Genomic DNA, 17,360 nt, shown 5'->3' on the forward strand with positions numbered 1-17,360 from the left:
CCTCGCAGAGGCCCCTGAGCCCATGCTCTGTCCCAGGTCAGGGTCCCCAGTCAGACCTGCGTTGTCCCTTTCCCTCAGGGACTCAAGCAGCGCCTTCATTTGTTCCAGCTCAGAGGTGAGATGGGCCACCTGTCCAGATAAGTCTCTCTGAGCCCCTGGAGCTTTTCTTGGTCCTCTTTTGTGGAGGCCCCAAGGCCTCTGGGGCCACATCTTTACAGGCTGGCTCGCAATCTCATAACCAGCCAAACGAGCTGCCCGCAGGGACAAGGGCAGAATGGAACAGTTGGGGCAGGCCGCTTCCGTCAAGGCCTCCCTCAGATAACCCGACCCGAAACAAGGGGGGCACAGATCATGTCCATCCAACTGGAGGGGGGCCAAACAGGCTCTGCAGCACTGCACATCCAGCATCTTACAGCTTACAAGACTAGAAGCATCAGGTCGAGCAGGAAATGCCACTCTTGACGCTGGAGTCGAACGAATGGACCAGGGAACCAGGTCGATCAGAAAAAATGCAAGCGCCAACACGGCTGCACTATAATGAAAAAAGGCAAGCCGAACACAGTCGCACAACTCAAGGAAATGCAAGCACAAAAAATGGCTCCAGTGTAACAAATGAAGTCAAGCCGAACATGGCTGTAACTATGTAAATGAAAAGTAAGCACGAACGCGGCTGCAATGCTTTCTGTAAACTACAGAAAAATGGCTAAACACCGTACTTCCAGCCAATAAGGAAACCCGATGCGGCTAGCGAACGCAATACTGCCGGATCAACAGAAACAAAACAACTTACCAGTTGAAGTACAATCGTTTAGAGGATACCAGCTTGCGCAGCCTCTGGTGGGCGAGACAGTCCCGCAGCTCCGACAATAGTCTCGAGGCTACCAGCGTTAAGCAGAAAAAGTAAACCTCTTACCACCTGCATGCGAGAAGATGAAAGGGCTGGGCTACCGTTGTCACGTGCTTATATAGACTCACTGGTGTCCCGGGGGTCACATGTGACTATGTTGGCATAAAATACTCGACCTGCGCATGCGCAAGAATGATCATTCAGTGCTTTAAGCACTGCCTCTGGCGGTCAGTAGGGATGAAATAGAACTTTACTTCAAAGAGAAATCTCTTACGAAACTATGACTTTTGAACATCATGTCTGCGTATGTTTTTAAAAACCAAAACTTCAGATTCCGTATAGAACAGATAGTTACGAAGCTGAGCAGTAAACCAGTAACACTAAAGTCTGAAACACTGGAGGGTGTCTACATGAGCACTACAACATCTACGCGTTTTACCAGACAAGAGACAGGAATTACCTCACACAGCCGTCACTGTAAGAACACAGAGCGGTGATGTTTGAGTCAGACAGTGTGACAGGAGAAGGGCTTGGTTTAGATTGTTCAGGTACCTCTCTCTGCGCATCTTGTCCAGCTTGTCTTTGAGCACCAGGATTTCCTTCTGCAGGGCGAGCTGCTGGCTCTCGGCGTCTCGCAGCTCTTTACGCAGGGCCTTTAGCTCGGCGATATGCTGCGCCTCTCTGCGCGCCAGCTCCTCCTCGAATACCAGCGTCGTCTTCTCCATTTCTGCACGCAGATGGCCTACCTCCTGGGTCTGGTCTGCAGGCGCTGGTGCGCCGGAGGAGCCGGCCTGCTTCACCTGAATGAGAGACGAGGGCATGATGACTCGTGTCAGTCTGAACATGAAGTGTGGAGACTGTTGACTGTCATGACATCTGTAATCACCTTCAGGCCTTCCAGTTCCTCCTCCAGCTGCCTGCTGTACTGTTCATTACGTTCTCTGAGTTTCTTCTCCTTCTGAGCTTCTGCTGCCTGCTCCTCCGACTGCACCTCCACCTGCAACACAAACTCCTGTTACAGGACAGCACTCCTACCTTATCATCTGTAAAACAGAGTGGCAGCTGTTCACTCGTGTGATAAAACACTTTCACTGTCAGTAGACATTAGACTGATGGAAACTGTTTCATCTCATTTGGTGTCGTCAGCTCCAAAACCTCTGAGTGGACAGAGAACACAAACAAACTCAAGGTCAGTTTCTTTGTCACCCGCCAACAAAAGGTAAAAGTTTCCCTCATGTCTAGGAGTTCATGAGCATGTGCATGTGTTTGTCTGTTAGAAAACTATCCCATGAACTTGTGGGAGGATTTAATGAACCTCACAGGAAAAAAAATCATAGAATGATTAACTTTTGGAACAAACCAATAACAAAATAGCTTCTTAGCCAGCTGAGGTCAGAACACAGAAAATGGCTGTAATTCTGTGCAGTTTTACAGATGTGAAGCTATAATTTGCTGTGGGAGCCGAGAGCTTAACATCCATATCTCTATACCTAAAGGTCAGCCATGAAAGCCAACGAGTGATATGTTCATTCAAGGAATACAAGACCTTAAAGTTATCGATGAACTGATTCCTGTGTTGTGCGATGGCCTTAAGCTTTGGTTGGTCATCTTTAAACCCACAGACGGGCGAAAAACAGGAGGAAAATGTTGAAAAATGGAAAACACAATTTCTGCTCGATTGTGACAATATGAAAATTTACTTTTTTTTCTATGATGGTTAATGAACCCTAAGTCTAAAAGGATTAAACAAAGTTCAGTCAGGTCCTCTGGACGGTTTCTTTTTGTTCAAATGTTTCATCTTTCATCCAAAGGACTTCATCAGTCTGAACTTTGTTGGATTATTCACCTGGATTATAGTGCATGAACTTTGATGTTTTGAACCACTTTGGCCTTGGCTGCCCCAGAGGAGTCCACGGGGGGACAGGGCAGACTCCAGAAACAATCTGAGCACCATCAAACTGGTTGACCCACTATGTGAAGGTACTATTTATAAGACTGAGTTTGTTGCGGCTCCTCGGACTGATGAAGTCCTTTGGATGAAAAACGAAACGTTTTAACAAAAATAAATAGTCCAGAGGACCTGACTGAACTTTGTTGGATTTTTTTCCTAAATTATTGAGCATGAAACAAGATATCTACTAGGATTAATTTAAAAACATTCAGAATGTTTTTGAACAAGACAGCAGCACTGATTTCATGAAGTATATTCTAAGGATATCTATGAAGGAAACCAACGTGGACAGAAACTGGAGCAGCTAGCACCCACAGGGAGGCTACTCTACCTCTTTTTTGGCCCTCTCAGCCTTCCGCACCTCAAGGCGAAGAGCCTCCACCTTCTGATTCTGGCTCTCCATCTCCTCTTCTCTGTCCCTCAGCTGACGAGTGAGGCGCTGCTTCACAGACCTGAGAGGAACGTGGAGCCAAACAGTGCTGTCTTTAGATGACCACATCAACACATGTCAGTATGATACTCTGTCAGATCTTAAAACAAGCTTCTCTGTGAAGTTCATGAAGTAAAATCACTTAAAATGTCCTTTATGGAGTTATATCTGCAGATGACACTGTGCTCTGTAGTAAGAGGGAGCAGGAGGAAGAGAGTCTGGAGAGGTGCAGATATGGAAGAAGATGCACTCCAAGATCAATCAAAACACCAATAAACCCACAGAGTTGGATAGTTTTGAGTCAAATGAGAGAAATTAAGTAAAGTCAGGGTTCTACCGGAGTTCTGTTAGTCTCTCGTTGAGCTCAGAAAACTCCTGCATGGCCAGCTTTCTTTGACTGTGAGCTTCCTTCAGCTCTTTTGACTGAAACTTTAGCTTCTCGCTGGCATCTAAGAAGCCCTGTTGTGAGCAGAGGCAGAACAATGAATCCTTTAAGATCACTTGAACTCCCATTGAAGGCTTGTAGATGAAATAGAAAGCAGGGTTGTACCTTCTGGAGGTCGTCTCTCTCCTGTGTAAGGCTCTTCATCTGTTTCTCCAGAGTCTTGATGTGTTTAGATGAGTCCTCCAGGTCCCTGCAAACCGATGTCACGTCCTCCAGCTGCTTCTCCAGCTGGCCTGAGTCTGACATACACAAACACACACAGCAGGCTCTTCATTTCAGTATTGACATGAAAGAAAGTTATTTTGTTTAAAAATTTGTTGTTCAAAGGGTCCTAACCAGCAATCTGCTTCTTGAGGAGGTCAATCTCGCTCTTTAGACTCCTGATCTCCACTTCCTTGTTGGAGTTGAGCGGTCCCTCGCCTGTCGGGTGCTGCAGCGCCTGCACCGTCTGAGTGGACTCTGTAACCAATGACATCATCAGTTAGACACACTTTGATAAAAACAAACAATATTTTATGTTTTTGAAGTTTGAGAAGCCCAGGTGAGCAACACTTGTTGGTCATCTGAGAAACATCAACAATAAACATGGCCATTTGTCTCTCAGGCAACTCGACACTAGTACTGGACAATAATTCGATATTGATATATATCACAATATAATTTTATTCAATAATGGTTATATGAATTTTAAGCACATTTTCGATATTTCGATATGATTACAGCGTTTCAATGACGCATTTCTTTCTCTGTTCGGGTTGAAGCGACTGCTTCAGTTTCATCCAGGACAAAAAAAGCCGCGACACAACTACGTAAGTGCGTGGTGACGTACACGGCACACAGAGCTCAAAGGCGTTAGTGGTAGCAGGCTAGGCTCCAACACGTGGTAAGTTTTACCTTCAAAATGAGTGTCCATGACCGCAAGAATGTGACTGAACAAGCTTTCACAAGCGAAGAGAAAGCAGATGACAATTGATAAGAGAGGAAAGACTAATTCGGCAGTGTGGAAGTGGTTCGGCTATCCAAGATCCAATAAACTGCAGGTTTCAGTGCTGCAAAATGTGATGGGAGAGTCGTTCTAACTAGTGGTGGGAACACATCTAACTTGTTTCATCTGAAGAGTTTCCACTCAATAGAATATGTTGAGAGTCAGAAGATGAAGCACAATAAAAGTTTGAGCCAACGTGTCCCTGAAACAACACCCCCAGCTGTATCAAAAGAGAAGGTTAGGTTATGTTGTTGTTTAAAGTTAAAACTATTAATATTGACAAAGTTGACAGTTTTATGTTTATTTGACGATTTCAAATTTCTTTGAAGGCTAAATACAAATAAAAGGTGGACATTAATTTATTTGTAGCTTGTACAGTTTTTCTGAGGCTTTTATATTGTTTATATTGATATCAAATTATATCGTTATCGACTGAAATCAGGAAATATATTGTGATATAAGTTTTGGCCATATTGTCCAGCCCTACTCGACACATGTATGTATATATGGACACCCTCACCTTGCAGTTTGCGACTCAGCTCCAATTTCTCCTGCTCCAGACGGCGGATCCTCCTCTCATAGGCTTCCGTGGCCAGGCTGTCCTCAAGGCTGCGCTGGACGTCCAGGTCCACCTGGTCCTGGCCCACTTTACCCGGTTCCACTGTGAGCTGACGCAGGCAACCTCGGTCTGACAGGAAACTACATAAACAGGAAAACAAAAAAGAAATGTTAAGCGCCAAAAAAAAAAAGAACATGAAGAGTGCAAGAACTGTAGATATGAAGGCCGGGATTAGAAACGATTGGTATTATAGATAAAGGTAAGTAGTTAGTAAGTAGTGATGATATTTATAGAAGATAACAACTGGTGGAGCTTTTTGTTGTAAAATAATATGAAAGAAAGAAACTTAAAGGAAATGACCGAAACAGCAGAAGGAAAACAGGAACTAGAGATAAAGTTGAAAGATGAGAAGAAAGGGAGGCAGAACGGGACAAAGAAAACACCATTATCACAGAGCCTCGCACAGATTAGAAAGAAACGAGTTGTTTCTCACAAACAGGATTTCAGTGGAAGTGGCCTTGTCAGGAAGAGACGTTACTTAAACACAACAGAGCAATTTTACATGAAACTGAACAGAATGGGCTCAGAAATGAAGCACCTTCATGGAGTGTTAGTTTAATATCCATTTTTAAACATCCTACCTTTCACTTCTACTGACAGAAAAAAAATTCTGAAAGTTTACTGCCTTCAGTTTTTAAATTGCAGTCAAGATGACAAGTGCACAAAAACACTTTTCAATACCAACACCAAGACCCCTTATGATGAGTACAATCAATGAAAACAATGTTCCCTCGCCCGGACGTGGGTCACCAGGGCCCCACTCTGGAGCCGGGCCTGGAGGTGGGGCACAATGGCAACCGCCTGGTGGCCAGGCTTTTACCAATGGAGACCGGACAGGCACAGCTCGAAGAGGAGACGTGGGTCCCCCTTCCCATGGGCTCACCACCTGTGGGAGGGGCCAAAAGGGTCGTGTGCAATGTGGGATGGGTGATGGCCGACGGCGGGGACATTGACAGTCTGATCCTCGGCTACAGAAGCTGGCTACTGGGACGTGGAATATCACCGCTCTCGTGGGGAAGGAGCCTGAGCTGGTGTGTGAGGTTGCGAGGTTCCGGCTAGAAATAGTCGGACTCACCTCGACACATGCCGCTGGAAACAGTTTCCTTGAGCGGGGTTGGACACTCTTCCACTCTGAAGTTGTCCTTGGTGAAAGGCGCCGAGCAGGAGTGGGCATACTTGTTGCCCCCCCTCCCAACCATTGGTGTCTGTATGTTGGTTTTCACCCCGGTGAATGAGAGGGTAGCCTTCCTCCGCCTACGTGTGCGGGGGAAGGGTTCCAACTGTTGTTTGTGCTTGTGCGCCAAATGGCAGTTCAGATTACCCACACTTTTGGAGTCCTTGGAGGGGGTACTGGAGAGTGTGCCTCCTGGGGACTCCCTTGTTCTGCTAGGGGACTTAAACGCTCACGTGACAGTGAGACCTGGAGGGGTGTGGTTGGGAGGAACGGCTCCCCTGATCTGAACCCAAGTAGTGTTCTGTTTCTGGACTTCTGTGCTCATCATGGATTGTCCATAACAAACACCATGTTCAAGCATAAGGGTGTCCATATGTGCTCTTGGCACCAGGACACCCTAGGCCACAGTTTGATAATCGATTTTGTTGTTGTCTCATCTGATCTGCGGGTGCATGTCTTGGATACTCGGGTGAAGAGAGGGGCGGAGCTGTCCACTGACCACTACCAGGTGGTGAGTTGGTTCTGATGGTGGGGGAGGATGCCGGTCAGACCTGGCAGGCCCATATGTATTGTGAGGGTATGCTGGAAACATCTGGCAGAGTCTCCCGTGAGACGGAACTTTAACTCTCACCTCTGGAAGAGCTTTGAACACGTTCCGGGGAGGTGGGGGACATTGAATCCGAGTGGACCATGTTCCACACCTCTATTGTTGAGGCAGCTTATTGGAGCTTTGGCCACAAGGTTGTTGGTGCCTGTCGCAGTGGTAAACCTTGAACCCGGTGGTGGACACCAGCAGTGTGGGACGCTGTCAGGCTGAAGAAGGAGTCCTATCGGGCCTTTTTGGCCTGTGGGACCCCGGAAGCAGCTGATGGGTACCGGCAGTCCAAGCAACATGTGGCTTGGGTGGTCGCTGAGGCAAAAACTCGGGCGTGGGAGGAGTTCGGAGAGGCCATGGAAAATGACTTCTGTACGACTTAGAGGCAATTCTGGTCCACCATCCGGCGTCTCAGGGGGGAGCAGTACACCACCAACACTGTTTATAGTGGGGGTGGTGTGCTACTGACTTCAACTAGGGAGGTTGTGGGTCAGTGGGCAGAATACTTCAAAGACCTCCTCAATCTCACCGGCACGTCTTTCACTGAAGAAGCACAGCCTGGGGACTTTGGGTCGGGCTCTCCAATCTCTAGTGCTGAGGTCACTGAGGTGGTTAAAAAGCACTTTGGTGGCAGGGCCCCAGGGGTGGATGAGATTTGCCCGGAATTCCTTAAGGCTCTGGATGTTGTGGGGTTGTGTTGGCTTACACAACTCTACAATATTGCGTGGACATCAGGGGCAGTTCCCCATGATTGGCAGACCGGGGTGGTGGTCCCCCTACTAAACAAGGGGGACTGTAGAGTGTGTTCCAACTACAGGGGGATCACGCACTTTAGCCTCCCTGGTATGGTCCATTCAGAAGTTCTGGAGAGGTGGGTCCCTCGGATAGTCAAACCTCGGATTCAGGAGGAACAGTGCGGTTTTCGTCCTGGTCTTGGAACACTGGACCAGCTCTACACCCTCAGCAGGATCCTTGAAGGTGCGTGGGAGTTTGCCCAACCAGTCTACATGTGCTTTGTGGACTTGGGGAAGGCGTTCAACCGCATCCATCTTCTTGCAGGGGGTACTCTGTGAGTATGGGGTACCAGGCCATTTGATATGGGCTGTTAGGTCTCTGTATGACTGGTGTCAGAGCCTGGTCCGCATCGTCGGCAGTAAGTCGGGCTCATTCCCGGTGAGAGTTGGACTCTGCCAAGGTTGCCCTTTGTCACTTGATTATGTTCATAACTTTTATGGACAGAATTGCTAGGTGCAGCCAAGGTGTTGAAGATATCCGTTTTGGTGGCCTTAGGATCGCTTCTCTGTTTTTTGAAGATGATGTGGTCCTATTGGCTTCATCAGGTCGTGATCTACAGCTTTCACTGGAGCGGTTCGCAGCAGAGTGTGACGCGGCTGGGATGAGGAACAGTTCCTCCAAATCCAAGGCCATGGTCTTGAGCCGGAAAAGGGTAGAGTGCCCTCTCCAGGTCGGTGAGGAGGTCCTGCCTCAAGTGGAGTAGTTTAAGCATCTTGGGGTCTTGTTCACGAATGATGGAAAAATGGAGCGTGAGATCGATAGGCCAATAGGTGCAGCGTTGGCAGTGAAGCGAGCGCTGTACCGGTCTGTCATGGTGAAGAGAGAGCCGAGTCAAAAGGTGAAGCTCTCAATTTACCAATCAATCAACATTCCTACCCTCATCTATGGTTAGAATGCCTCCTGGACACCTCCCTGGTGAGGTGTTCTGGGCACGTCACACCGGGAGAAGAACCAGAGGAAGACCAAGGACATGCTGGAGGGACTATGTTTCTCGGCTGGCCTGGGAACGTCTTGGGATTCTCCGGAGGAGCTGCCCCAAGTGGCTGGGGAGAGGGAAGTATGGGCCTCCCTACATAGGCTGCTAACCAGCGACCTGACCCCGGATGAGAGGAAGAAAATGGATGGATGGACAAACACCAAGTCCAAATTAATGTGTTTCCATGGCAACACTTACCATTTACTTGTGTAGGTGAAGCCCACAAAGGGCAGGTGATGACCAGAGAAGGCTGTGTGAGAGGGAGGGGGCATGGTCTCCTGAAAATCATTAAACAAGCACACAAAGTTTGGAGACTTTAGGAACAAAAACTTTACATTAAACACATTTCTTTTTAGAACACATGTCAGAAGTTCAACACCAACAATTAAATGTTGTTGCATGGAGCTGGTCCATGCTGAGTCCTGAATGTAAACATGAAGATTTTTAAATGAAATCATGGGTAACCAGTGGAGACACTGAAACTGGAGTCATGTCAGGTCTCTGTTTGGTGTGTCAGTAGACACTGGTCAAAAATCACATCCCCATGCCCTTCAAACTGAAGGGCATGGGGATGTGATTTTGTGTCTATAAGTGGAGCCATGTTATTAGGGGAGAAGATGAGGTATTCTCAGGGTTACCAGGTCTACAAGAAAAGTCAATTCCCTGTCTTTTCCCTGTGTAAATCCTAAAATTCCAGGAAGTATTTCAGTCACCAAAACACTCAGAACCAGAGTATTATACTGTTGCCTACATGCATACAGCAAACATTTCTAAAAACTACTTGTATTATTTAACATCAGATACTAAATAGCTACCATAGCCAGTCAGTAAAGAATACATGTACTACATGTACACGTCAAAATCTCAAAAAGATCAACTTTTAATCACCAAATTATTGTTCAGTCCCTAAATTTTCCTCTGATGTTTAAGTTTTTCTGAAATTTTCCAAACTTTCCGGTCTGGAAAATGAGAAAATAATTTTTCAGATTTTCCTTGCATTCTAGAGTGACTGGGAAGTGATCCCCCAAACCTGATGGACAAACTACTAACACTAGGACTAAGCCCCTCCATTTGCAACTGGGTACTAGACTTCTTAACAAACAGACTTCAGTCTGTAAGGATCCACAACTTCTCCACTTCCACCATAACCCTCAGCACTGGCTCTCCCCAGGGATGTGTGCTGAGCCCTCTCCTGTTCACTCTGCTCACATATGATTGTGCAGCTACCCATCCAGGCTGTTATATTGTAAAGTTTGAAGATGATGCAGCGGTGGTGGGATGCATCACAAACAATGATGAGTCCAGCTACAGGCAGGAGGTGGAACACCTGAAGAGCTGGTGCAAAGAGAATAACCTTCACATCAATGTGAAGAAGACAAAGGAGATGATTGTGGACTTCAGAAGGAACAAACACACCTACAGCCCCCTGAACATAAGAGGCTCAGCAATGGAAGTGGTTTCCAGCTACAAGTACTTGGGTGTACACCTGAATGACAACCTCAGCTGGGGCAACAACACCACCAGCCTGATCAAGAAAGCTCATAAGATACTCTACTTCCTCAGGTAGCTGAAATGAGCTGATCTGGGAAGCTCAGTCCTCACCTCCTTCTACAGATATACAGTGAAGAGCATCCTGTGCTCCATCATCAATGTGTGGCAGGGAGGCTGCACAGCTGCAGAAAGAAAAGCTTTGCAGAGTGTGGTGAAGGCTGCACAGATGTCTGTTGGAGTCAGCCTCCCCACCATCACAGACATCTAAACCTCCAGATGCAGGAAGAGGGTCACCTACACCATGAAGGACCCCACTCACCCAGCATACACACTTTTTGCCCCACTCCCCTCAGGAAGGGGGTTAAGGAGCATCAAGCGTAGAACCACTAGACTGAGGAACAGCTTTTACCCTGAAGCTGTTAGACTCATGAATATCTAACCAGGATAATCACTGTGAAAAATCACATCATGTTGCTGCTGATCTGCTTCATGTTGCTGTGTTCATTCGTGCTCATCTGCTCACACAGACTCATGTTCGTGCTGCTGTTTGACGTAATGTTTTTATGCTACTAGTGCTTAGTGTATATTTAGTTGATGTTTTTCTTAGTTCATATCTTAAATCTTATTACTGTTTTTAATTTTTTCATTAGTGGATGTAACTGGGACCCTGTGTACATAATTTTGTTCCACCATATGTACCACATGAGGTGCAAATGGCAAATAAAGAACCTTGAATCCTTGAATTCTGATTCTGTATTTTCACAGTTTCACTACAAGAAGTTGGTTTTTAACCAGTATTTATTATCTATCAAGCACAGAAATAACTCTGAATGTCATCTACATAAATGTGATGACCCCTCCCTGGGCTGCCACCTTACCGTGGTGGAGGGGTTTGAGTGTCCCAATGATCCTAGGAGCTATGCTGTCAGGGGCTTCACGCTCCTAGTAGGGTCACCCATGGCAGACAGGTCCTAGGTGAGGGACCAGACAAAGTGCAGCTCAAAGACCCCGATGATGAGAAAAACAAATGGACTTAATGTTCCCTTGCCTGGACGTGGGTCACCGGGGCCCCACTCTGGAGCCAGGCCTGGAGGTGGGGCACACTGGCAAGCGCCTGGTGGCCGGGCTTTTACCCTTTGAGCTATGCCGGGCACAGCCCGAAGAGGAGACGTGGGTCCCCCTTCCCATGGGCTCAACACCTGTGGGAGGGGCCAAAGGAGTCGGGTGCAATGTGGGATGGGTGGTGGCCAAGGGCGGGGACCCTGGCAGTCTAATCCTCGGCTACAGAAGCTGGCTATTGGGACGTGGAATGTCACCTCGCTGGTGGGGAAGGAGCCTGAGCTGGTGTGTGAGGCTGAGAGGTTCCTGCTAGAAATAGTCGGACTCACCTCTACGCATGGCTCTGGAACCAGTTTCCTTGAGAGGGGCTGGACACTCTTCCACTCTGGAGTTGCCCCTGGTGAGAGGTGCCGAGCAGGAGTGGGCATACTTATGAGCTACCAACTTGGTGCCTGTGTGTTGGGGTTCACCCCGGTGAATGAGAGGGTGGCCTCCCTCCGCCTACGTGTGGGGGGACGGGTTCTGACTGTCGTTTGTGCTTATGCACCAAACGGCAGTTCAGATTATCCACCCTTTTTGGAGTCCTTGGGGGGGGGGGTTCTGGACATACGGGACATTGAGTCTGAGTGGACCATGTTTCGTGCCTCTATTGTCGAGGCAGCTTACCAGAGCTGCGGCTGCAAGGTTGTCGGTGCCTGTTGCGGTGGCAACCCTCAAACCCGATGGTGGACAGCGGCGGTGAGGGATGCTGTCAGGCTGAAGAAGGAGTCCTATCAGGCCTTTTTGGCCTGTGGGACCCCGGAAGCAGCTGATGGGTACGGGCAGTCCAAGCGACATGCGGCTCGAGTGGTCGCTGAGGCAAAAACTCGGGCATGGGAGGAGTTCGGAGAGGCCATGGAGAATGACTTCCACACGGCTTCGAGGCAATTCTGGTCCACCATCCGGCGTCTCGGGGGGGGGAAGCGGTACGCCACCAACACTGTTTATAGTGAGAGTGGTGTGCTACTGACCTCAACTCGGGATGTTGTGGGTCAGTGGGCAGAATACTTTGAAGACCTCCTCAATCCCACCGGCATATCTTCCACTGAGGAAGCGGAGCCTGGGGACTCTGGGTCGGTCCCTCCAATCTCTGGTGCTGAGGTCACCGAGGTGGTTAAAAAGCTCCACGGTGGCAGGGCCCCAGGGGTGGATGAGCTTTGCCCGGAGTTCCTTAAGGCTCTGGATGTTGTAGGGTTGTGTTGGCTTACACAACTCTGCAATATTGGGTGGACATCGGGGGAAGTTCCCCTGGATTGGCAGACTGGGGTGGTGGTCCCCCTATTCAAAAAGGGGGACCATAGAGTGTGTTCCAACTACAGGGGAATCACGCTCTTAAGCCTCCCTGGTAAGGTCTATTGGGGGTTCTAGAGAGGAGGGTCCGTCGGATAGTCGAACCTCGGATTCAGGAGGAGCAGTGTGGTTTTCGTCCAGGCCGTGGAACACTGGACCAGCTCTACACTCTCAGCAGAGTCCTGGAAGGTGCGTGTGAGTTTGCCCAACTGGCAATGTGCAATACATGTGCTTTGTGGACTTGGAGAAAGCGTTCAGCCGCATCCCTTGGGGAACCCTGTGGGGGGTACTCTGGGAGTATGGGGTACCGGGCCCTTTGATACGGGCTGTTAGGTCCCTGTATGACCGGTGTCAGAGCCTGGTCCGCATCGTCGACAGTAAGTCGGGTTTGTTCCCAGTGAGAGTTGGACTCCGCCAAGGTTGACCTTTGTCACGATTCTGTTCATAACTTTTATGGACAGAATTTCTAAGTGCAGCCAAGGTGTTGAGGGGATCCGTTTTGGTGGCCTTAGGATTGCGTCTCTGCTTTTTGCAGATGATGTGGTCTTATTGGCTTGATCAGATCGTGATCTACAGCTTTCGCTGGAGCAGTTCGCAGCCAAGTGCGACACAGCCAGGATGAAGATCAGTTCCTCCAAATCCGAGGCCATGGTCTTGAGCCGGAAAAGGGTAGAGTGCCCTCTCCGAGTCAGGGAGGAGGTCCTACCCCAAGTGGAGGAGTTCAAGCATCTTGGGGTCTTGTTCACAAATTAGGGAAAAATGGAGTGTGAGATCGATAGGCGGAAAGGTGCAGCGTCTGCAGTGAAGCAGGCGCTGTACAGGTCTGTCATGGTGAAGAGAGAGCTGAGTCAAAAGGCGAAGCTCTCAATTTACCGATCGATCTACGTTCCTACCCTCATCTATGGTCACGAGCTTTGGGTTGTGACCGAAAGAATGAGATCTCGGATACAAGCTGCCGAAATGAGTTTTCTCCGCAGGATGTCTGGGCTCTCCCTTAGAGATAGGGTGAGAAGCTCGATCATCCGGGAGGGACTCAGAGTAGAGCCGCTGCTTCTCCACGTTGAGGAGCCAGTTGAGGTGGCTTGGGCATCTGTTTAGTATGCCTCCTGGACGCCTCCCTGGTGAGGTGTTCCTGACACGTCCCACCGGGAGGAGGCCCAGAGGAAGACCGAGGACACGCTGCAGGGACTATGTTTCTCGGCTGGCCTGGGAACGCCTCGGGATTCCCCCGGAAGAGCTGGCCCAAGTGGCTGGGGAGAGGGAAGTCTGGGCCTCCCTACTTAGGCTGCTACCCCCGCGACCCGACCCCGGATAAGCAGAAGAAAATGGATGGATGGATAAATGTGGTGATGCACATCACTTACTTTATTAATAGGACTTAACATAACATAATACTTCCAAGAAATATTATAAAATGCAAAAACAGAAGTGGTGCAAAAACAGAACCCTGTGGTACCCCACATGACAGTTTGATAGTATCAGACATGAACCGGTCTAAAAGGCACTGAATCTCTTCTCAGAAAAGTAAGATTTGAACCACTTTAGAACATTCCCATCAGATCATGAGGTGCTGTGATCAGCCATGTCAGTGGCTAAAAAAGGTCCAACTCCAGGTCCAAAAACGCTTCAGAATCCACAGCCATCATAACAACGATGAAGATTAAAATCATCGCATTCACTTTTCAAAAACCAGACAGAATGTTTTTTAAAAGATGTGTCGTTCAAAAACTGAAAGAAGTTTCTCAATTTTCTAAAGTTATTTAACTAACAGGTAGTTAACAAATATGCACATGATTTTTTTGGCTGAGACGGATCCAAACCGTCTCTTTAAGAACAAGTTCAACAACGACATGTTTGAGAGCACAGCCAGTTTGAAGGGACAGAGTTCAGATTTCCACAGTGCAGAGATCCTTTAATGAGTTCTTTAGATTAACAAACATTTTACTGAGTTCTTTAGATTAATAAACACTTCACCAAGTTCTTTAGATTAACAAACACTTCACAGAGTTCTTTAGATTAACAAACACTTTACCGAGTTCTTTAGACAGTCATCGTCTACATCAAAGTTGGAGGTATCTGTGGGACTGCTGACTTCTGGGATGTAGGGCGCCTCACATGTCAGAATGTTTTCCCAATCAATGCCTGAAAACAAGAAGAATACACGTTGTTCTAATTACTCGTAATAAAACAGTAGAATAGCATTTCTGTAAATTCACGTGGACTGTTTTTTAGCATTGTTGGGTTCAGTAGCACATCTCAAAATATATTTGTATAAAATAAATAAACCACACAGTGTTATTAAGCAGGCAAAACAGAAAAATGTGATTAAGAGTCCCAATAAATTATGTTCAAATAAACCAATTATGATATTATAAAGGGTCAAAACTGTAATCCATCGAACTGTAGATAAAGTTGTTAAACAGTGTAAATGTTCGTCTTCGAGATCAGACTCCGATCTGAAACAAACACCAAGACTTGGCCTGTACCAGCAAAGAACGGGTGCTGCTTGAAGTCTTCAATGCCGTTTTGGCCCAGTCTGTGCTCCCGGCTACAAATGAGCCGGCGAATCAGATCTTTGGCTTCCTCTGACACGTCTGTTATCTGTTGAGGGAACTGGAATCGTTCCTGAGTGAAGGGAACCAGAACGGCGGTTACTTCTGCTTTTTGTGTCAAAGCTACGTCCTCACACTCCCTCAGCTCACCTTGTGGTTCATGATCTTCCCATAAGTTTCTACCAAAGACTCTGCGTAGAAGGGAGTTTCTCCATACAGCATTTCATACATGCAGACGCCCAGGGACCACCAGTCGCACTCAGGTCCATACTTGCCCTTCCCGTCTTCCATAGCCTGGAGGATCTCGGGGGAAATATAGTCAGGAGTTCCCACCGCCACAGAGGACTGGACCTGGTAGTGGAACACAACAAACACTAATGAACCCAAAAGACAAACTCTTTTCTCACATTCTCACAAGGAGTGTGTAGACTCAGCTGCATGCTGAGTGAAAGAGGTAGTGATGAACTGAAGGCTGAAATCTTGGAACCACATAAAATACACATGACCACAGGGAACACGCTGACGTTTAGAACCGCTGATATGAGATAAATTCTCCTCGTTAACTTGGGTTTCTTGGTCCGTTTTGATTTATTTCAAAGTAGTTTCAAAAACGCAGATTTAAGGCTTCACCCTGAATTACAGTCTTTGTTATAAAGTCAGTTTAATTCCATAAAATATACATTTTTGACATTGCTGTCCTGAATAAAGGCCAGAAACTGTAACAAATGGGGAGCAGAGCAGACGCTGGAATCTGCATCTTTAATCCTCTGTTCGAGGCTGGAGGTTCAAAAGTTGGTTTCTGGAATCAACTTAGACCTAATTTAATGTTTTTGAAAAAAACAAAAAACAAATCATAAGCATCTGATGACTTTCATTCTGTTCTTTGTCCTTTTTCTACCATCTGGAGAAGTGTCTGAACCATGAGCTGCAGCCTCAGCTGAACCACACGCTCCTCCTGGGAGAGCGCGGGAGGAGACAGAGCTTAGTAAAACTCTGGGATTGTTTGCTTTGGACTGAAGGGAGCAGAGCAGTGAGGAGAAAACTTACAGTCCCATCCTCCATGAGTCTGAGGCAGGAGCCGAAGTCAGCCAGGCGGATGTGGCCGTTCATATCCAGCAGAATGTTGTCGGGCTTAATGTCCCTGAAAGGAGGAGGAAGAAGAGATGGAAGTGAGTGGTGGAGGGGGTCCTGAGGAAGAGGAAAACATTCAAATATCCTCCAATCCAAACAACCAATGGGACACACACTCCTCATCTCCTGTTGCAGTCAACTTTGATCAGAAGTTCTTTTCAGATTTATTTCCATTAAATCAAGAAATCTGTTGTACATTTCTGTGGATTAAATTCAGCTCCGTGTGAGAATTCATCAAGTGTACAGCTCAGCTTTCAGCAGTGAGACAGCTTGAAATTGATGAATTGAAAAGAGTTGAGCCTGTGTTTTGGGAATTTGCAGCTTAGACGCACAAAATCACCGTTATCCAAAAGAAAAGTGCTGCTGGCAAACAGACTCCCATCCGCCAGACACAGACCTCATGTCCTAAAGCAGCTGCACTCCCTTGTTTGTCTTTGTCTGATAGATGTTTGTGATGAGGAGTGGTGGAGGTACTAACAACACATTCTTCTAATGACATGTTTAATGTGGCCACTGTAGATGTTCTGCTCCTGCATCTGTTCTGCATTACTCCTGCTGATGATGTGTTTGTACTTCACTTCCATACTGTGGATCAATCTAGTCAGCAGAATAATTGTTAATTAAGGCAGTTCAGTTTTGTTTGCACAACATTTTAACATGTTGGATATTTTAGAAATTCAACTTTTACTCCTACACCCGAGCAATAAATTCAGCCATCAGAGGGGCTGAGAGATCAACGAACATTTGTTTTACTTTGATTCTACAATCATTTCTTTGTAATTATCACATCATGGAGCGAAGAGGGTGAACTGGAAACACTGTCCGTCCATCGCCTGAGCTACAGTAGATAACTTGAATTCAAGATATAAGTGAGGTACACAAATCCATCTTAGTGTGGCTACATCTAGAAATAAGAAGTTATTTTCAAAATTTGGTTGCCACATCAAAATCCATATATACATATATATATATATATATATA

The 17,360-nt window shown here is 47.1% G+C and overlaps 1 protein-coding gene across 2 annotated transcripts in view; it reads right to left on the reverse strand.

Moving 5' to 3' along the window:
- Window positions 1-17,360, reverse strand: part of cdc42bpab (CDC42 binding protein kinase alpha (DMPK-like) b) — a 114,021-nt gene that overhangs the window by 57,244 nt on the left and 39,417 nt on the right. For both annotated transcript variants that reach the window (XM_037685707.1, XM_037685706.1), the window contains exons 5-16: window positions 16,296-16,389; window positions 15,399-15,599; window positions 15,183-15,321; window positions 14,729-14,838; window positions 9,016-9,095; window positions 5,179-5,357; window positions 4,010-4,132; window positions 3,779-3,912; window positions 3,566-3,687; window positions 3,130-3,250; window positions 1,734-1,844; window positions 1,400-1,647 (exon numbers count right to left, since the gene is read on the reverse strand). In XM_037685707.1, coding sequence (XP_037541635.1) covers window positions 1,400-1,647; window positions 1,734-1,844; window positions 3,130-3,250; window positions 3,566-3,687; window positions 3,779-3,912; window positions 4,010-4,132; window positions 5,179-5,357; window positions 9,016-9,095; window positions 14,729-14,838; window positions 15,183-15,321; window positions 15,399-15,599; window positions 16,296-16,389 — 1,662 coding nt within the window. The remainder of the gene's footprint in view (window positions 1-1,399; window positions 1,648-1,733; window positions 1,845-3,129; window positions 3,251-3,565; window positions 3,688-3,778; window positions 3,913-4,009; window positions 4,133-5,178; window positions 5,358-9,015; window positions 9,096-14,728; window positions 14,839-15,182; window positions 15,322-15,398; window positions 15,600-16,295; window positions 16,390-17,360) is intronic.

This window comes from Nematolebias whitei, chromosome 12, assembly GCF_014905685.2.
Source record: "Nematolebias whitei isolate Nwh7 chromosome 12, NemWhi1, whole genome shotgun sequence".
NCBI lineage: Eukaryota > Metazoa > Chordata > Actinopteri > Cyprinodontiformes > Rivulidae > Nematolebias > Nematolebias whitei.